At 35.8% G+C, this 22,890-nt stretch overlaps 1 protein-coding gene across 1 annotated transcript; it reads right to left on the bottom strand.

Moving 5' to 3' along the window:
* Positions 1-4,419: 4,419 nt before the first annotated feature.
* On the bottom strand, positions 4,420-8,170 carry LOC144998364 (replication protein A 70 kDa DNA-binding subunit A-like). The gene is made up of 3 exons (XM_078958146.1): positions 7,804-8,170; positions 5,539-7,374; positions 4,420-4,738 (listed from the first exon to the last, which is right to left on the bottom strand). The coding sequence occupies exons 1-2, from the start codon at positions 8,094-8,096 to the stop codon at positions 5,547-5,549; spliced, it is 2,121 nt and encodes a 706-aa protein (XP_078814272.1). The 5' UTR covers positions 8,097-8,170; the 3' UTR covers positions 4,420-4,738; positions 5,539-5,546.
* Positions 8,171-22,890: the final 14,720 nt, after the last annotated feature.

Genomic DNA, 22,890 nt, shown 5'->3' with positions numbered 1-22,890 from the left:
AAAGTTGTAGAGCGTAGTCTCACCTTCGCGTGGATATAAAGAACGTCGAAAACGGAGTTCGTATGAAGGAGATATGAATTTTCGAAGTTTATTAAATAATTAATAATTAAATTTAATTATTAAATACCGGCCTTATCCGAAGACGAGTCACCGGACTCATCCGGAGTACGCCCAGCGTACTCGAGTACGCCCCGCGTACAGCCAGAGTGTCGACACTTCGGATGACGCATGCAGTGACGCATTTCGGAGCCCTGTACGCCCCGCGTATTCCGAGGCATCAGCCTCCTATAAATAGGATGCGAGGGGTCCGAGTATTCTTGCTCATTTCTTCTCCTCTTTGTGCCGAAGCTCTGCGTTTTAACCCCCGAAGCCCCGGTAATATTCCCGAGTCCCGAAGCAAGTCCCGAGATCCCGAAGATCCCGAGAAGTGCGGTTTCCGAGCCGAAGCTCTGCCCGCGAGAAGTTCGATTTTTGTAGAGATCTTCCAGATCTGCTGAGAATTACGACTTCTGCAAGCCGTAGTGTTGTCCGATCATCTTCTGATCAAGTCAGTGTATACTAGCTTTCATAAACACGATAATAATACAAGTATGGTTTGAGTGTATTAAGTTTATTGTTGTTTATATGTGTGAGTGTGTAGTTACTTTCTTCTAACGCATAATTATGAAGTATTTTATACGAAATACGTGTTATGTGTATAGTTTTGTTGTTATGTACGTGAATGTATATTCACTCTCTTTAATCACATAGATCTGATTTGTTTTCTATGAAATACGTGTTATGTAGGTATGCCTCATCTGTTACGTGAAATATGTATTGAATGAAAATGCTATACAGGTTTTAAACTATGTATAAAAATATATATTTTTATCTACTAATATGTTGGGTAGAACATGGGTAGATAGTTGGTGTGTAATAAACAGATGAGAGGCCTCGATGTTGTTGTTGTTGATGACCTAGTTATTCAGCGGAGTATGGATAACGACCACAGACTCCTTCTAGACAGTCTCGTGGAACGCTAGCGGGTTCATAACCTGTAGGTGTTGTGAACGATGTGTTCACCGATGTACTCTATCCCCCCCATGGTTGCCTTAGGATATCTATTGTTGAGGAAACCCCTTAGCAGTAATGTCCGTCCCGATAAAAATCCGAGATTAGGTCCCTTGAGATTGATGTTGTTTTAGGGAAGTAAAGTGAGGATAACGGGAATGGGTAATCGGGATAGTGATTGGTTGGTGAAATTAAATATAATTTATTTATTGTGGGTTGAAAACCCTATATGCTCACCAGGCTCCCAAGCCTGACCCACTCAGTTTTATTTGTATTATAGGAAGTGGCGCAAGGGCGTAAGATGGATGAACCATCAAGTTGTTTTGTTTACAAGTCTCTCTCTCTCTCTCTCTCTCTCTCTCTCTCTATATATATATATATATATATATATATATATATATATATATATATATATATATATATATATATATATTTTGAATGACTTGTAATGTTATTGTTTATGCTTAATGGTCTGTATCGGAACATGACACCCCGAGTTTTAATTAATGAAATTGCATCTCTTGATGAAATGCTTTGATAAATATTATTTTATCATGTTTTGTTTTGGGAACAAATTCCGCAACACTTTTAAATCAAAAGGATTTACTCTGAAATTATTTTAAAAAGCATAAATGAAATCGGTCTTTTCTGGCCGTGATTTTGGGGATGTCACACATACTAACCTCTATGCCAAATTTAGTCTTTACTTCCTCTTTTAACATCCTAACATTGAATTTTTGATTCTCAAGCACTTCTCGGGGGAAATGACTACCAATCCATTTGTAATTAACAATTGACCCTAATTTAAAATTTCTTGCACAATTGTGGTCAATGATAAGGGACTTGATTTGGAAAGAGTGATCCTCACTCATCCATGATGCCCAAAGCCTAATTGTGCATTAACCATTACTACACTTAACCAATAACCTTTTACTGTAATTTTTTTCAAAGTACAATTGATATCCATTTGCTACAGTATAATTACAAATCATAAATTTTAATTGTTTAGGGTTCGTGAACCTCATACCTAGAATTGACAACTGCTTCTTCCAAGGTATGTTTTCATTAAACATCGGTTTTCCTTTCACATCTGGGACATTATCATCTTTATCATCTTTTGGATCACCTTCTGTGGCCTCCTCATTTCCATTACCCTGACTTACTCCTTCATAGGTTACTCCTTCCATATTGATTTCTTGTGGAATCTTAATTTCAGTATGGTCAATACCTTCTTCCCCTTCGATTGATATGTTTGACTTAACCGAACAATTATCCTCATTTTCATTTTCATATGCCTTCGTTACATGTAGAGTAGTACCAAAATGGTCCATGTAAACAGAAACTTGTACTCCACATTCATAAGCAATGTCTATAAATTCTTTATATTGACGTTCATTTGAAATCAAGGTTAAAACCTTCTGGGATTTGTAAATCGGGTTGACAGTAATAAACTTTCTCACACTTCTCTTGTGTGAATCGTTCAAGAAAACCCACAAACTCATTATATAACATGCCAGCAAAATCGACGTTCTCGAACACATGATGAACACCATCAGAATAGCAAAAAGGTTTGTTGATGAACACACCTTGGAAATAAACTTTGATTGATAGGAATATAGTCATCGATCTTTAGTTACTATGGTGGGACGACAAGGGTTTTCTTCAATGAGTGGGAGGGGATTGTATAACGCAAACAGTTTACTTTATAACAAATTAATACAAGTATAACACACGTGGCCATTTCATTAAATGACGTGTCACCAACATTTTCCCTCGTGACATGTATATTACCTATCAACCCGGTAGAAGGTAACATAAGGGTATTTTAAAATAGAGAAATGAAAGTATATTTCTTTAATATGCAAAAAAAATTAGTTCGGGGATCTTTTAAAATAAACACGAAAAGTTTGATGGGTTGATATGATATTTGCCCAAATATTTAATTTCATTTTATTTTTATTTCTTGGTTTATAAAAATATTAAAATATAGAAAATATTAAAATATATAAAACACGTTGACACGTATTATTATTTGATTATAAAAAAATAAAATATATAATAAATAAAAAGTTGATAGTAATTAAATGATAGGTATGAGTTTAAAAAAATAGCTTTTAGTAATCATAGTTATTGATATTATAAATATAAGGAAATTTATACCTATAAAATCATTAATGAGAGGGTCCCTTAAAAAAATCTAGGATCCAATTAATAGTATCTAAACTTATTCCAAATTTCCGCACTGCAGTTTGATTTGCTAGCTTCCTCAAATAATATGTTCGGACAAAAAATGAAGCGGCAGAACGAGAGCTACTTCCTTCCGCTCTCAACATTTTCCAATTAGGTAATATTCGAAACTTCAAGCTTTGTATTTGTTAGAATTTTATGCAAATCTAGAGAGAATTAGAGTTTAAAATGAGAAATATGCTTGGGTATTAAATTTTATTTAAATGGTGATTTTAAGGAGGGGAAAAACCAAATGTTGCAAAATAGACGCTAGCCTCAATTTATACCAGTTTGTTTCTTGGTTGGACCAGTGTGGACAGCTCCATTCTTCACACAAGACTGGTTTGTACTGGATGGACCGATTTGGAGTAAAAAAAATATTGGCCGGTATGCAAAAATATTGAACCTATTAGGACATGCCTATATGTGCACATCGATAGTGTATAGAATCATCAACATGTTATCGTAATATAGACTTATGAACATACCAACCCAAATTTGACCAAAGAACCCGCCAACCTTTGAATCCGTATAAATAAATTGGTTGATGGGCCGTATATGATTTATGTTACAAACCCATCAACCCATGACCCGCCAACCCGTGACCTGTATAATTAAATAGGTTGTATTTTGATTGGTATACACGCCAACCCAAACACGATACGATTATCAGACCTAATATATTATAATTTATTGTTTTTTTTTTTATTATAATCATAATATTATACAACAGCACAAAAACAAAATTTAGACTCTACATTTAACGGTATCTATTTTATTTTTTCTTGTGTTATAATATATTGATTTTATTCAATGTTATTTATTTAACACATTTTAAATAATAAATTGTTTAAAAAACAACAGACCATATGAAAAAACTATAAAAATTTTCACAAAAAAAGCAAATCCTTTAAACGTGGTTAAATTAATTGCTTTAGAAGAAAATGTTTTAAATGTACTTAAAGATAGGAGAATATTTAGATTAGCAGCATTAGTAGAAAGATAAAAGTGGGAAAACAAAAAAAATTATCTCATTTATCATTTCCTTTCATTTCAACAACTTCCCATTACTTTCTCAAATATTCATCTATCCATACATCACTTCATTCGGACAACACTTAATAAATAATTGAATTAAAAAAATTAAAAATAAAACGAAATCTTAACATATATATACATATCCACGCAAAACTAAAGATAGCAATCAAAAAATTAAACAACTGAACATAACCAATTCTACAAGATAAAATAACAACTATCATACCGAAAAACTACTAGGAGTAAAATAGAAAAACATTTACCAAAATAAAAGACACAAAAAAAAAAAAAAACATCTACTTAAAGATCCATGCTTTGCTTCCAAGGGCAAATATGTCATAAAGATAAAACTTCACCCCAATCTTCAAAAACCCAAATTGAGCAAATCGGTGTTATACATTGGAGCCAGTATCACAACAAAGATCTGCATTCATAAAACAAAAGACTTCTAGTTTATGTCCCTAATAAAGAAATATCCAATGGTGTTTGACTAAAGAAGCAAACCAAAGAGTAAATTACATGAATGGTCCTTATGGTCTGGGGTAATTTGCGCGTTTGGTCTATAACTTATTTTTTTTAACTCGGAAGTCCCTATTGTTTGTTTTTGTTACACCTTGGTCCCTGTCTTACCTATACAAACAGTAGGAACCTTCCGAGTTAAAAGAATAAGTTTGAGACCAAACACATAAATTACCCAAAATCATAGGGACCATTCATGTAATTTACTCCAAAGCCAAAAGGAAACAACCATACAGTCCAGATTACACGCTTAACCCATTAAGTCAAAAAGAAACATCACCTAAGAGTTATTTAAGTTCGTGTTCTCAAATAAGACTAATGGCATAAAAGCCCTTAAGTTTAGCAGAAATGTTCAGTTTTACCCTGTTACATATTTTTTGTTCATTAAAGCCATAAGTTTGTAACTTTTTTTCAATTTTACCCTTTTGCATATTTCTAGTTCATTAAAGCCCTTAAGTTTTGCAGAAATGTTCGGTTTTACCCTCTTTTCTGGTTTATTAAAGCCCTTAAGTTTGATAGTAATGTTCGATTTTACCCCATAAAACTACAAAAAGGGTAAACTTGAAAATAAAGTTGCAAATATAAACTAATTTTGTCATATCATGCATATAAATCCTTAAGAATCACAAAGGCTAATCCCAATATGTTGCATGTGTGTATAAATTTGCATCACTATGACACTATTAATCAATATTGATTACATACCTTTAAAGTTAATAACCACCATATGCAACACCAATTCCACCACCAACACCACCACAATGACCGACCTGATTCGCAGGGAAAACACCTCCCTGCCCCTGCCCCTGCCCCTGCCCGATCCCAGAAGGGGCAGTTCGGTCAGCACCAGAACCAAACCCATTCTTTTCAATCTCCAAAAGTCTAACCTTTGTACTTGATGAAAACCTAATCTTTTCAACTTTCACAACACTCGATTTCACACGTTGCTCATCACCCCAACTCTCTTCCTTCACTTTCAACTTAAAACAATACTCATTATGAAGAACACCACGAACAGTTTCAGTAAACTTATCATTATCTTGCTCTTCATATCTCATATCATGCAAATCTTTAGCAGAATACCCCATAATCTCCTCACCAATTTCTTGAAAAGCAGTCACCCATGTTGACCCAGTATGATCTTGGATTTCTAGTTGCAAAATATATCTGTATTCACATTCATCAACAACCTTATCACATTTCAAACACTTCCATTTCCCATCTCCATTATCCACAACTTTTTTGCTGCATTTTCTTTCACCTGTCATTAATGGACATGCAGTGTAGTAAAAGTTTTCAAGTTTCATATGCCAGATTGTGGCATTGATTGTTATGTAATCAGGTTTTTCAGAAGTCCCGAGTTTTTCATCTTTGATTTGAGAGATAGTTTTGAATGAATCTGGATGTGTGGTGGAATTAGAGAGAGAATTGAGTGACATGGATACAGATGGGGTGTTTTTTCCAACACTTTCAAACCATGTTTTGAGTTTTTTAGCTTCTGGGAAATCAGGGTTTATGCTGAGCTGGCTTGATACTATACTTGTTAATGTTTTTCCATTGAAATCACATGCTCTAGCTGATTTCACAGCAAGGATAGGGAATTCACCTGAATCAGACATTTCTTGAAGTGTTTGACCTTCTTTGTTACAAAAGTCACCCCATAAAGTCAACTCAATGCTTCTTGTAGACATGTCTTTGAGAAAAATTGTTCTTTTTTGAGCTTCCATTCCGTTTTTTCTTGTGATTGATGATATGGGGTTGACATTGGTTACAACACCAATGATATCTAGAACTGTGTTGTTTTCCATTTCTTCAACTTCACTGATTAAACGGAAGTGAAACTGCTGATGTGGAATTGAGGTGTCATCATCAAAGCATTGCTGAGCTGTTGAGGTGTGGTCGAGGGTGATTTCAAAGTCGTTTTTGAGATGATTGAAGGCTTTTTGAGCAGGTTTTAGGGTTCCTTTTGAGAGATAGTAAACTTTTCCTACTTCAATTTGGTTGTAGAAAGTGTCAGCTACTGTATTGAAACAGGTGGCTCGGATTTCTCCTCCATCAGAATCAAGAAGATCAAAGGAGAAAACTTTTCCATCTCCTTTTGCATTGTTGTAGCGTCTGAGTTCACTTTTTGAAGTTACTCTGGCTTTAATTGTCCATCTACCTTGATAGGGATTTAGAGCTGCAATTGGTATGATTCTTGGAGGAGCTTCGTTTTTAGCCATGGGTCCTCTGTTGGCATACATTGGTGGTGGTTGAACTGGCGGCATACGGTTGTTTGCAGCAGGGGGTTGTGGAGGGCCATAAGAAGGTAAGCTTGTATTGGAATGTGGGCGAATAACAGGTCCAGGAGGTGGAGCTTGGTTGGAAAATCGGGTGTCATTGACAGTTGTTGGTGGTTGATTGGAAGAAGATTGTGTAGGTGGTGAAGGTCTTGTCATTGAAGGAGTATCTCCACCAGGGAGTTTTAGAGGGAATGGCTTTGGATCACCAATGGTATCACATTTTTCCATAATCACGTTGAGATTGATGATGATGATAATACTGCACAAAAGAAGTTGAAGAGATATGAGTATAACTGTGAAAGAATTATACAATAGTTGTGAGAGATAGGCAAGAACTTGTATGCACATGGGAAATGCAAAGATGATGCAAATAGAAGGTTTAATCATTAATGTATATCATTTGCTTCAAGAAGAAACCAAATCGTATGATCTGAATTGTGAATCGCTGAGGACTTAATCCATATCGCAAAAGAATGATTGATTGCAGTTTCCTAACAATAAAATCATGAAATTGACATGCAGTATATGACAACTTGGTCAGAGGAACAAGGAAAAGAAAGACACGTTTATCATAAAACCCTAACAATAATTGAAAAAAAAAAAATCTTAAATCCATGGAATCAATTATATTTGCACAAAGTTCTTCGAACACAGATAAATCAGAAATGAGAATAGATGTAACACTTACGGGCGTTCACGGATCGTATTACAAACAAACTCAGTCAACTGAACAATGGAACCCTTCTGCAACTGTTGAGAGATGACTAACTCATTGCGCTGAGTAGCAAGCATCCCTTGCTGATGAAAAGAACCATCAGATAGCTGTACCCTGTATCTATCCCCATTGTTTTCTCCACCACCCCCAGTCGGATTTTGCGTCCGAATCAACCGAATATCCGTCACCTGAAGCACCGGTTTCAGATCCTTAGATTCCCCAGTCGTTAGAATCGATATTGCGCCGGAGGTAAGATTTACCGCCATAATCTTTGATCGGATGAAATGAAGCGTGATTGCAGAGATTTGGGGTTTTGAAAACCCTAAAGAGTGAAGATAAAAGCGAGGGAAAATAGAAATGGAAAACTTTTTAGCGAGCGCCAACAGGTGTTTCAATGTTACATTTTGCTATCTCTATTATCAAATATTACCAAAATAGACCCTCGCACGTGTAATATTTAAACCTATAACACGTGTACTCCAATTTGACCCACGTGGAACTTCGATTAAGTTTTGTTACTCATATGTGGTTTTTTTTTCCATGAAGATAATTAGAAATTTTTCAATATGCTTGAAATTATATTGAAATCTAAATTATATTTTGGTGTGAGATTTTTGAAATCTAATCCATGAAGATAACAAAAATTTTCTCTCTATTTCATGTCAACGGTTTCAAAAATTCAAAATGACTTTCAAATTTTTGCGAATATATTTTGATCAATGAAAAGGGAATATAACTTATCAAGGTAATTAATTTTTCGGTATGTTCTAATCTGAGTAATTATCTTTTTTTGTATATATGTAGGTAACAAACTTTTTGGGAGTGTTCACATATGATCATTATGACCTGTTATAGCAGGTTAAATCCTAAATGTGAACGATTTCAACAAGTTTGTTACCTAGATGTGTACAAAAAAAAAATAGTTACCCAAAAGTAAAAATTAAATTACATGAATGGTCCCTGTAGTTTGGGGGAATTTGTGGTTTTGGTGTCTAAGTTATTTTTTTAAACTTAAATGGTTCCTATTATTTATTTTTGTTGCGCGTTTGGTCCCCATATTACCTAAAAATACTATTGTGCCCTTATTAATTTATTTTTTTAATTAATTTTCTTATCTATGTTTGTTTTTTACATATTTATAAAAATTAATATACCACACATATTTGTATCTCCTCGGATGATCCCTACTATTTATTTTTTAATTAATTTAATTTTTTAACTCGGATGGTCCCTAATATTTAATTTTGTTACGAACTTGGTCTCTGTCTTACCTAAAAAGACTATTGTGCCCTTATTAATTTTTTTTAATTAATTTTCTTGTTTATGTACTTATGCTTTATATGTTTAAGAAAAAATAGTAGATCTCACATATTTATATCTCCTCACCATCCCATCTTTCATCATTCTCAACTTCTATTTATTTTTCATCTTTAGTGATATCGACGTCTTCATCAACACTTCTTTTTTCGGTCCTTCAACTCCATTGAAACAACACCACAACCCACTAAATATGAAGAGATAGTAGGTTATGGTGTTGGTTCTCTAGAGTTGAAGTACCAAAAAAAAGAAGGACGGTGAAGACGTTGATGTTACTAATGATGGAAAAGAAATAGAAGATGGGGAGGATCATAGATGAGATGGTGAATGGTAAGGCTCAAATTAAATTTCTCAAATGTGGTTTCAGGTTTATGGTATTAATTTTTTTATAAAAAATAAATACATAAATAAGAAAATTAATTTAAAAAATTAATAAGGGAAAAATAGTATTTTTAGATAAGACAGAGACCAAACGCGTAACAAAAATAAACAGTAAGGATCATCCAAGTTTTAAAAAAAAATAAAAAAAATAAAAAAATAAAAGAAAATAAATAAATAAACAGTAGAGATCATCCGAGGAGATACAAATATGTGTAGTCTATTAATTTTTTTAAATATGTATAAAATAAATACATAGATAAGAAAATTAATTAAAAAAATAAATTAATAAGGGCACAATAGTATTTTTAGGTAAGACGGGGACCAAACGCGCAACAAAAATAAATATTAGGGACCATTTAAGTTAAAAAAATAAATTAGGGACAAAAACCACAAATTCCCCCAAACCACAGGGACCATTCATGTAATTTAATTTTTAATTTTCATTTTGTTCATATTTGGGTAACTATTTTTTTTGTACACATCTAGGTAACAAACTTGTTGAAAGAGTTCACATCTAGAATTTAACCTGCTATAGCAGGTTATAATGGTCATATGTGAACATTTCCAAAAAGTTTGTTACCTACATATGTATAAAAAAAAGATAGTTACCCAGATGTAAACATACCGAAAAGTTAATTACCTTGATAAGTCATATTCCCCAATGAAAATTGTAAGTTTACACTTTACATTCATTTCTTTTTGTTAAATATCCCAAAGTTCACTTCAAATCTGTTTCTTGAAAAGCCAATCCAAGGTTCTTATCCTTCAAATCAAATTTAAGCCAGATTCGTTGTATTTTTTTTTTTTTGAAGTGGCATATAAGAATTTCATCGTTTATTGACATAAAATTCATTATTTATATGGTGTTATTATATATTATATAATTATATTAAATGAGGATTCCCAATTGAACAGTAACTTAACCTTATTGGACCACTATTATTTTTTTACCTATCACTAGTGGTTTTTTTTTTCCTTTTTTCTTTTCCACGTGTCCTTCTCTTTCTCCACCGACTTCTTAACCCGACACAGTGTACTCCACCATTGATATTCCCCAATAATATCACTCCACCGTATATTGGCTATACATGTCGTTTCCTTCTACATTCCAGGTATCTTCCACTGCCTTCATCTGTATACATTCATCTATATACATCATCCATCCTTTGACATCTGCAAAAGCCCTAAATCGTCGTCTACGTCTACGTCTCCATCTCCAATCTCCTCTGTAAATCATTCGACCACCGTTGAGCCACCAGGTCTGCCATCGACACAACTTAAAGTAATTTTTTTTTGCCTTTTTTGTTAATTCTTACATTTTTTCTACATTTTGGGTCAGATAGGGTTTCTTCGAAGGTCGATTGAACTTCGTTTCTTCATTAATATGATATGAAGATCAACAGAGAACAAGTAGTAGTTCTAGAATAAAAGTGAAATTTGTGTATATCAGTTTGGAGCTCAATCCAAATTTACTTTGAAATTTCTTTGGCATATTTATTTTTCTGTGCGTTATCCAATTTAGGGACTCTCTGATGTCTGCATCGGCCTTTGAACGATTTTTGTGCTAAGCCAAAAATGGAGCCTATGAAGGAAGAACAAAATACCTTAATGAACTACCTTAATGAACTGGATACAATACATAAACTCATATCAATGCTCATTTTGGGAGGGTAATACCTGCATTTGAACAATTTTCTATTTTTTCATATTATTGCATCTGCATAGAAATTTATCAGTAGATGATTTTATAAATCATTTGGATTATGTTGTTAAATATAAAGTATTGTCAGCTGTGTGACCATGAACAAGCATTTCCCCCAAAGTATCATGTTCAAATATTTTAACATAATATTTAAGTGTGTAACTCATTAAATTGTCTTGCATATACTATTTATGTTGCAGGTTATGGATTTTATGTACATTGATCAGGTAGTGGAGGTTCCATACAGTCCATAAAGATTCATATGAGCATGTAATAATGACGAAAATACCCCTATAAATGACGGTGATGGTTCAAGTAGTTGTCAGCAAGGGCAGGGAAATCAAAGGTAAACTGAAACTTAATTACAATTTTAATTGATCTCTATTTAATTTGAATTGATTTTAATTTTTACATTTTGTGGTTGATTTTTTTTATTAATGTATGATTTCACATATGTTGACAATGTTGCACATACTCATATATGTTCTGAAAGAGCTCCAGCTTCAGATGGATGTGCATGAAAGAGAGTTGTAGGAGATGTAAATTTAAATAAACCTTTTCAATTTTACTTGAGACAATATATGGATTTTTTATTATTTTTTAATTTTTCAGGCTTACTTTATAACAAATATGAGACGAATAAAGTTTTGGGGGTTCATGTCACTTATTCTTGTAAGGCTTGGGTATGAAAGGTATATTCTTCATTTTTGGTTTGTTTTCATGGTAAAATTTAAAAAAAAAAAAAAAGGCAAAATTCATCTCAAGGCATGGCGTCAAAGTACTCATAGTCAGGCGATTGCATTCACAACATTTTACGACTATAATTTGGTTTCAAGAAGAGCCCAACAAGCAGGTATGCACATCAGATTATGAGTCTTTCATGAAACACCTCATTATTGACTTTTACTTCTAGCTTTTAAGATTTGGATTTGATGATTAGATTGAAGAACATATTAGCCTGAATATGCATGAAGCTCTATCACTTTTCAAGAACCGATGGTTACTCATTGGATTTGTTTATTGTTTATGGTTGGCCATATGAGGTATTTCACTATATTTATATATATTAAATATGATAAAAAAAAATCTTTACTTGGTCAACCACCTTTCTTTTTTAGGGCCATTTTATATGATTAGCATTTGGAGGGCATTTATGTCTTTTGCCATTGTGAACAAAGAATTAGAAAGTTGGTTATGAGAATATATATGTGTTTCTACAAGTAAGTGTGTGGTGCCAAAAAAGGAAGATCATGAACAATGAAATAGGAAAGGGTAAAACAAAACTTTATTTGTCAACTTTACCTTTTATGTTATACAACACCACATTGGATGTAACTGTATAATATAAAAAATATATAAAAAAAATTAAACCATTGCGTATATAATCCCTGATCAGGTGATGTGTCAATGGTGTCTACCCCAATCATTGATAATGCTGAAAATGTTTTAAAGCCATCTTTTATTGATGTGTAAGCAATTTTCCCATAGTTGATTTTTTGATTTTCTTTCTGATCTTCACTGTAATTGTTTCCTACCAATAGGACCATTTTTGCAACATATTCATAAAGGGATCATTTTTGTCATGTTTTCCTTGTTACAGGGACTATATTTTAAACAGTTTCCTGCTATAAGGATCTTTTATGTAATAATTTTTTGTCAAAGGGACTATTTCTTCTACAATGTTTTCTCTGCCTACATGACCATTTTTAATCAAATTAAGATATACATGTAAGTATGCTACATCTAAACATATTTAATTTTCTTTTACATTCACTGTATATATATTGAATAGATAGTCAAACAAAAAAATTATTCACTTTTAAAAGAAATTGTTTGATAAGACCGGGCAGATCCTAAGACTAGCACTTTTGACTACATAGTTGTTTGTATTTTTATATTTTTTAGCAATTGGTAGTGAACAAGAAAACAGAATAAAACATCAAATCAGGTGTCATCTACAACCCTAATATTTAATTTTTTTTCTTTGGATTTTTTTGTTTCCAACACTTAATTTGTGTATTTTTGTTTATAGTTCCGGTCATCATGGAAGTGATTTAAGGGGAAGCCCACTATATCCTTCACATCCTAAAGGTTTGTAAGTTATGTATCTTTTTTCATGTGTGCATAATATTAGTTGTTAATTGTTATACAACAATTTGTAACTGAATATTGAAAAAATTACAATTTCAGGGAAGTCGAAGGACTCCAGTTCACCGGAAACCACTTTACGCAAAAGTTTCCTAGAGGTTGTTTGTTTTTTCTTTTTCTTCACTAACTCTCTATGGATAAAGTACTAAACAGATAGATGATGTATGTCTGGAATAAGTACTATATAAATGAATTTTTTTTTTACTAATGAGCAATCTGACTAAAAGATTGACCATTTTACCTTTCTATCTGGAAGTGATTGTTGATGGTAGTATTGGAGTGTGTCATTGGGACATTAATCCTCAAAATTTATTGCATCATATCTACCAAACTATTCTACATAGTAATAGTAACTAACAATCTTAATGATCATTAAGCTTTTACAATGAAATACCTTCCAAACCCCGCAAGGCGGGGGGTTCCTTCCCTAGTTTTGTTTTAATCCTGATTTTTTTATGTGTCATTACATTTTTTAAAATGTTTTATATTTTTGACATTTAGCGGTCATTGACAAGTTATGTTGACATGTTATTTTGGTTGACGTGGATACATTTAATTAGTGTGCATTTAGCTTCCGCAAATACATCTCGTTTGCATTTAGGCCAGCATTTTTTTAATCCCTAATTATCATTATTTTTTATGATTTATTTGCAGTCGCCAACAAGTATTTTAAAAAGTAATTGCGTGAAATGAAAAGGGAAAAACTCTAAAGGCAATAGTCGAACTCGCAACTTCTCCCTGAAGATGTTGGAAATAATATCTAAAGTCATCAACTATTGATATATTTCTAATAATAGCAAGGTATTTTGTGTTCGGTGACAACAAAACAAGTTAAGCACTTTAGACAAATATCAAAACACAAACTTCAATAAATTCACAAAACTTCTGAAAAACATAAATCAAAAGAACATGATATTTAACATGGTTTGGTCAAGATGAGCTACGTCCACAGGCGAATGAGAGAGAGAGAGAGTGAGAGGATTTTATTAACTTTCTGGAACAATTACAAGCACTCAAAATTGTATCTCGCTTTGAGCTCTCACATAAATCTAGCAATTTACAATGATAGTGTATAAGTTTACTTATACTTGAGGGATCAAACCTAAAATCCTAATGGGCCAAGCCCATTGGCCCATAGGCCCATAAATGGTGAAAACCAATCATAATCCGTCATGCAACATCTTCTGGAACATTCTTGAGCATTATCTTCTAAGCATACTTGGATCAACATGGCACAACATAGGAATCAATATGGCGCATCATGTACCAAGATGGTCCACGATGGCGCAACAACTTCTTCATGGTGAAAAGATGGCGCAACAGGGATATAAATGGTACAAGAGCATCAAGTATGACGCACAAACATCAATCTTGGAGCAACAACATCACCATGGAGCAACAGGCACATGCATGACACAACAAGGCCATGCATGGCACTACAAGAAGCATCATGGCACAAGAAGAGAACAAAATGTCGCAAGAGCATCCCTCTTAGCCCATCCCTTTATCAAATGGCGCAACAAGGCCCCCTTGTTACTCAGTATCCCTACCAAGTTCTCTAAACCTCTTCCAAGTGCTCCAAACCCCCTTGTATATGATTCGTTCCTTTGTCACATGCTCCACGAACCTCAAGAGCTCCATTGAGTTCCAAGTGCTCCAAAAGCTCCATGTTGGACAAGACTTCATACCCTAACAATCTCCCACTTAAAGGCTTGAACAACTTCATACGTCATTCAAATTTTACCATTCCTCAAAGTACTCCCTCCCTCCCTCCCTCCCTCCCTTTTTCTATACCAATCCTTTCTCTTCAAACTTTTAAAAGGCCAATTGAAGCCATGCAAAGCTTCAACTTCTCAGTGGTAACCACATTGGTGAATATATCAGTTGGATTCTTCGTTTCAAGGATTTTCTTCAAGTTTAGAGTTCATTCATTGATTAACTCTCGAATGAAATGGTACATCATCTAAATGTGTTTTCGTTCTGCTATGAAACACTGGATTCTTTGCTAAGTGAATTGCACTTTGGTTGTCACAATGCAATATACAATCCTCCTGCTGCATTCCAAGTTTTGACAAGAAACTCTTCAACCATATGAGCTCTTTGGCAGCTTCTGCAAGTGCCATGTATTCTGCTTCTATAGTTGAAAGAGCAACACTCTTTTGTAATCTTGACATCTAGTTGATTTTTGTACCTCCAATTATGAACACATAACCCATTGTACTCTTTCCTGAATCTGCACATCCAACTAAGTTAGCATCACCAAATTGTTCTACAACTACTTCTTTTCTTCTTAAACACAAGGAACACTTAGTTGTTCCTTTTAAGTAGTGTAGCAGCCGTATCACTCCTTTCCAATGTTGTTTTCTTGGATTTGACATGAATCTGCTCACAACACCCATTATTAGAAAAGTATCTATATATAAGAAATTTACAACATGTGTCATTGCATGTTTAATAAAACATTATCAGTCTTACTATGACTAAGATCACTAACTCTAATATTATAAGATAGGTTTAAAGAGGTTTCTTTGATTCGTAATGAGAATGATTTTTAAATTTTGATTGCTTACCACCCTCACCACCTCTTTGTGTTTTAAGTGGACTTACTAAAATGTTTTAATAGGATAATGTTCAAGTTAAAAGTATTAACTTAAGGTATTAAAACAAAATACTGTTTTATAAGTAAAAACATAAGTCATATGCTACTCATGAAAAACAAAACATTTTATTTATAATTTGTTCATGGAGCGTGTGCGGTTTGTTGACACATCAATCTGAGAGTAGTTGAAAATGATGTTGCATTCATGAATCTCAAGATTAACTTGAGTCAGGGGATCATGCATTTTTGCATGGTTGATTCACCATCTAATCTACTATAACACCTATTTTCCAGAATGGTTTCGTTTAGGTTATTAAGGAGTCAAAAACTTGGTTTTTCGGGAAAACCAAGCATCATGACGTGCCAAGCCTATATGAAAAATGTGTATCCAAGTTGTGTTCACGATGTGACACATAGGTGGTTATGATGTGAAGTAGGCTGCTGCCTAATCCTATGATCTTTTAGGGTTTCCTTTGTATTTAAGCCTCACTAAGTCGATTTTAGGGTTCATTATCAAGCTCCATCACCATAAAATCTCAAAAACCCCTAATCCTAACCCTAATCCCTCTTGGTGGTTATTGTCCTTTTTGGTGCATTTTGTAGCTTGAGGAAGGAGGAGGAGGAGGAGAATAAGAAGGTATTCTGGTAATGGATCTAGCAAGGAAACCTTATCATCATTATGTTCTCCTTCTGGAACCTTGTAAGTCTCCAAGATTCAACATTTATGCTTCTAGGTTACTAGATCTAAGTCCTTATCCCTTTATCTTCAAGTTTGAGTAAGTTGAAGTGATGACATTCCATAAAGTTGGCAGCTTTATGGATCCTTGAAGCCTTTTGAGTGTATTTTGGTTCAAATTTGAGATTTGGTTGTGAGTTTGGATCATTGCATGAGTTTGAAGTCATTTTCTTAGCCTTTGACCTAGAATGGATTAAGGACATGCATGGGGCATGAATGTCCATAAAGTTCAAATTTTTATGGACCTTTAGAGTCCCCTTAATCTTTTGGAAAATTTGGGGTTAGAGACTCAATGGATTAAGGACTCAAATCATTAAGTGGATGTTTCATATTGAAGTCACGACGTGATGGAGGAAGGGTTACATGACTATTTTATCTTATTGTGCTCACGACAAGACTAAGGGATGTTCACGTCATGATGCTTGTTGAGTGGGTTGTTTGTGTCCAAATTTGTTGAGTTGGAGCAAGTTGAGTTGGTATTGGGCCTAGCGAGTTCTCATGACGTGACCAATGGTTGGTCATGACGAGAGGATCAATGGTTGATGTTATTGGACGTTGACTTGTTGACATGGGTTGAATTTTGGTCAAGATTGTTGGATTTAGTGTGTAGACTAAGGTTGGAACTTATATGTTTCGATAGGAGTATTGTAGCATTTGTTGAGGGGAATTGAGTTGTGGTTTAGCTGATCTCGTGGGTCAGGTGAGTCTTCTCACTATACTATGTAGGATGCTAGTTGTCTTTGTGACTCTTGCATCGTATGTTGGGTGGGGCCTATTTTATATGTTGGTTTGGGCCCATTTTGTATGTTAGTAGGGCTCATCTGTATGTTAGGTGGGGCTTAATATGAAGGGTGGGGACCAATATGAAGGGTAGGGTCTAATATAATGGTTGGGTAACCGTATGGGTATCAGGAAGTTAGGAAGTGACTGTGAGGGTTCCTTGATCATTTTGGATGGACGTTGTCATGACGTGGTGGCATGGTGATCATGACACCCAGGGTTTGGATGGTTCTCTCACTCTCTATCTGTCTGAGGATGATAAGTTGTACTCATATCCAACTTAGTTCTGAGAGCCTTCTGCAGGGAATGCCAAAATCTAGAAGTGAACCTGCTATCTCGATCGGAGAAAATGGATACAGGCACACCGTGCAGTCGAACTATCTCTTGGATGTAGATTCGTGTGAGTCTTTCCATCTTGAAAGTTTCTTTGATTGGCAGGAAGTGAGCAGATTTCGTCAATCGGTCAATTATTACCCAGATGGTGTCTTACCCACTCGGAGATTTGGGTAATTTGGTAATGAAATCCATGGTAATTCTCTCCTACTTCCACTCAGGTATCTCCGGCTGATGAAGCAGACCTGAGGGCTTCTGATATTCGACCTTCACCTTGGCACAAGTCAGACACTTGCCCATGAAGATAGCGATCTCGACTTTCATGTTTGGCCACCAATATAGTCTCTTGAGATCAAGGTACATCTTATCCGATCCTGGGTGAACGAAGTATTTAGTCTTGTGAGCTTCGTTCATGATGACCCCTTTGTAACCACCGAACTTTGGGGTCCATATCCGATCCATGAAATAGTAGACTCCGTCTCCCTTGATCTCTAAGTTCTTTTCCATTCCAACTCAAGGCTTCCTCCACCACGTTCACTGGTTTCAGGGCTTCCAACTGAGCTTCTCTAATTTGTGCATATAAGTGGGAATGGATGGTCATGGTAAGTGCTTTCACACTGCAACCTAAGTACTATTTTCGGCTGAGGGCATCTGCTACCACATTGGCCTTACTGGGATGATAGCTTATTTCACACTCATAATCGCTGAGTAGCTCTACCCATCGCCGTTGTCTCATGTTTAAGTCTTTCTGGTCAAAAATGTGTTGTAGGCTTTTATGGTCAGTGAAGATCGTGCACTTCGTTCCGTAAAGGTAATGTCTCCAAATATTCAATGCGAAGACCACTGCTCCCAACTCCAGGTCGTGAGTTGTATAATTGACTTCGTGTGCTTTCAACTATCTCAAGGCATAAGCAATAACCTTTCCTTGTTGTATAAGCACACAGCCTAAGCCCTGGATGGATGCATCGCAGTACACAACGAAGTCCTCTGTCCCTTTGGGCAAAGATAGGATAGGTAAACTGCACAAGGCTCACTTTAATGTTTGGAAGGTAGTGTCTTACTTTTCACTCCAACAAAAGGGTACACCTTTCTGATTCAGAGTGGTTAGGGGTTTGGCAATTATGGAGAAATTCTGGATGAATCTATGATAATAGCCAGCAAGACCCAAGAATTGATGGATTTCCGTGGGTGTCTTCGGTGCTGACCAATTCTCTATCGCTTTGATTTTGGACAGGTCCACATGTATGCCCTTCTCACTCACCACGTGACCTCGGAAGGTTACTTTTCGAATCCAGAATTCACACTTGGAGAATTTAGCATATAGCTTTTCTGTTCTTAGAGTTTCCAACACTAATCTCAAGTGTTGTTTGTGATCTTCCTCGCTTCTGGAATAGACAAGTATATCGTCTATAAACACGATAACGAACTTGTCCAACAAAAGGACAACACACGTGGTTCATCTGGTCCATGAACACTGCCGGTGCGTTGGTTAGACCGAAGGGCATTACTACAAATTCGTAGTGGCCATATCAAGTTCGGAATGCTGTTTTAGGAACATCACCCTCATGGACTCGTAGCTAATGGTACCCTGATCTGAGGTCTATCTTGGAGAAATAGTTGGTTCCTTGAATTTGGTCGAAGAGGTCGTCGATCTAATGAAGAGGATAACGGTTTGTGATGGTGAGTTTGTTCAGCTCTCGGTAGTCAATGCATATTCGAAAGGATCCATCCTTCTTTTTCACAAATAAGACCGGGGCTCCCCAAGGTGAGGAACTTGGCCTGATGAATCCTTTGCTGAGCAGTTCATTGAGTTGGCTGGATAACTCTTGCATTTCTGCTGGCGCTAGGCGGTATGGGGACTTAGCTACGGGGGTAGCTCCAGGGATCAAGTCGATGCGAAACTCGACTTAACGCTCAGGAGGAATTCCCGAAAGCTCTTCGGGAAAGACATCATGAAAGTTGCAGACTTCGGGGATGCTCTCGAGGGCTTTAACCTCCTATTTCTCATTTACAACATGGGCTAGGAATGCACGACACTCCTTTCACAGAAGCTTTTGGGCTTTGATGCATGAAATAATGCGAAGGTTTGAACTGAGTTTATCACCATAGATAACAAGTGATTCTCCAAAGGGAAGATTGAGACAGATAGATTTTTCGAAACAAAGTATATCAACATGATTGGGGCTCAACCAATCCATGCCAATGATGACATCGAAGCTCTTTATGGAAATTGACATAAGGTCGATGGAAAAGGAATGATCGTTTAGGGTAAGGGTACAGTCGCAGATTATATCGTTAGTGCTCTCTTTCTTACCATTAGCCATTTCGACAGTAAATGTTTCAGTTAAAGATTGAGGTTTATGTTTGAGAAGATATTTGAATGCATGACTGGCAAAACTTCTCTTTGCACCAGAATCAAAAAGAATGCATGCATAAGAGTTGTCGAGGAGGAACGTACCCGTGACAACGGTAGGATCAACAACTGCCTCCTCTTGCCCCATTGCTAGAACTCTCCCAGTGTTGCTAGTTGTTGTTGCTTTGGGGCAATTTCTCTTGTAGTGTCGGACCTTGCCACAACCATAGCAGGCCTGACCGACACCTGCTCCAGATGCCTGATTGGTTGGTTGGGCTGGCGTTCTGCAGTTTTGGGTAATGTGACCCTTCTTGCCACAATTGTTGCAGAGCATATCACGACATGGGCCGGGAATACAGTGATGATAATTGCACTTGCTGCACCAAGGGTGGGTACCAGTATATCCACTAGTAGGTGACTGAGTTGCAGGAGCAGCAGCAGGAGTTGTGGCAGCGTGGACTGCTACGATATGTTCTTTCTTGAAAGACTCCTGCGAAAGCTGGCCCTTTCGCTGCTTCCAGAATTTTCTTTTCTCACCACTTTCTTTCGCTGGTTCGGGAGAAACAGTTACTTTATCCAGATCAACCCTGTAATCCATGAGAGTCTGTGCCAGGAACTTGGCTCTGTCAAAAGTGATCGGTCTGGCAGCCAAGACATTCCTTTGAGTTGGGGGCGTCAATCCCCAAATGTATCTCTCTATCTTCTTCTTTTCCGAGGTGACCATTCCCGGGAAAAGAAGTGCTAGGTCTTCAAACCTAGAAGTGTAGGCAGCAATATCAGAACCCTTCATCTTTAGGTTCCAGAGTTCGTGCTCCAGTTTCTGCATTTCGCCCCGCGGGCAGTACTCAACGAGCATGATCTCTTTCAAGCTCTCCCAATCCATAGCATTTGCTACTGACAGCGTTAGGGATTTGACCCGACTATTCCACCAGGTCAATGCTCTGTTAATGAAAGTGCAGGCGAAAATTTCACATTGTTAGCTTCAGATCAAGAACAAATCTCGAAGATAGACTCAATCTTCTCGAACCATCGAGTCAAGGCAATAACACCTGTAGTGCTGTCGAAAGATGTGGGTTTTGTGTTCATGAAGTCTTTATATGAGCACTTCTTCGGATGCCCTTGACTCCCATCATGATTTTGGGAATGAATACCACTCCTGGAACTACCAAAACCACCAGGATTTATTTTTGACAAAGCGGAAGTCACTGCGGCAGTAACAGCTGCCTGGAACATAGGGGGATCAAATTGGGGAGGTGGTGGTGGTGTTGGATCCATCGAGGAATTTTTGTTCTTTTTGTTGGGTCTTTTCTTTGGAGCCATCTTGTTCTATATCAGGAAGAAGAAGATGATAAGTACTTTTGACTTTAGAACCAAGAGATATGAAAAAAGATGTATCTCTATATGATAAATAAAGTGTTCTACTAAGCGATGAATAGGAAGGAGTTACTAAAGCAAGTAAACTATCGTTAGGAAAGAATGAGTAGCAACACTTGGAATGAATTTCTACAATGTATCCTACTTTGACATAAAATACTCCTATAGTATTTTATGTTGAAGGTTTCGTTCTATCAATTTCTATTGGTAGGAATATTTGGTAAGTTTTAGGCCTGTTGCAGCACCATAGTCACTCCCAAGCACATGTTGGTCATGTCTCAAATGAATATAGTTGATCAGCCTATATTGATCCTAGAAATGATTACATAACTGCCCAGGTTTAACCACAGTGTTTAACATCCAAATACTTCTGTTTGGTTCTTTTCACGATACGGTTTCTGGTATGTAGGTATACTTGTATACTTGGAGTAAAAATACTTATATTTTTAAAGTATACTTTTAGTTCAGAGCACTTCGGCCCCTTAGTGTTTATAGTTATATACCATGTAAGGTTCGGTCTAATTAGTTCACTATAAACAATAGCTCTAATACCAATCGGTCACACCCCCGAACCGTTAGAAAACAACAATGGAAATGTCCGGGGGCGGCGACGTTATACGTAGTATCACAACAATCGTATCATAGCAATCAAAGTAAACACAACAATTGCATTACAATATGAATATTTACATATGTTTGAAAATATAGTTTGTACATAACATTATATAACAAAAGATAAATACGAGACTCCAAAAAGGCTCCGTCTTCTGCAAAAGCTGACTAGGTACCTCTCTATCATTGTCCTGAGAATACAAGCAATTTTGAAAACGTATCAGCATAAAACTGGTGAGTTCATAAGCATGTTTTTGTATTCAAAACTAGCCACTGAGTTTGTATAAATAGTTTCTTTCCATTCTAAGTAAATACCATTTGTATCGAAAACCGTTGTTACCAAGTTCTGAAATATGTACGCATGCTTACCAAGAATATCCAATATTTTCTAACATGTTTGTTGGTTTCTGTATAAAAAGTATGTTCTATTTGAAACCCTGGCTACCACTAATACGTAAATTTAAGTTCTGTTCGAAAACCCTGGAATACCATCCAGTAAGTAGATAGGTAGTTTTATTACTTAAAATAAAACTATGGAAGAAAGAAATCCCGTAAACAAGGGTTAGTTTATAATTATTGTGAGTCGTATAACCATACTAATTTGACCTGTGACCTTCATGACGTTCTTCAGGTGTCGTACGATTACAAAATTTGTCACCATAGGCGTGCCCACCTAACTGTAGCTAAAAATTCAGGTGTGGGATTGTCGGTTCCGAAAAGATCTA

Source organism: Lactuca saligna, chromosome 5 (assembly GCF_052625555.1).
Source record: "Lactuca saligna cultivar CGN05327 chromosome 5, ASM5262555v1, whole genome shotgun sequence".
Taxonomy (NCBI): domain Eukaryota; kingdom Viridiplantae; phylum Streptophyta; class Magnoliopsida; order Asterales; family Asteraceae; genus Lactuca; species Lactuca saligna.
This window is presented reverse-complemented; position numbering and strand designations above follow the sequence as displayed.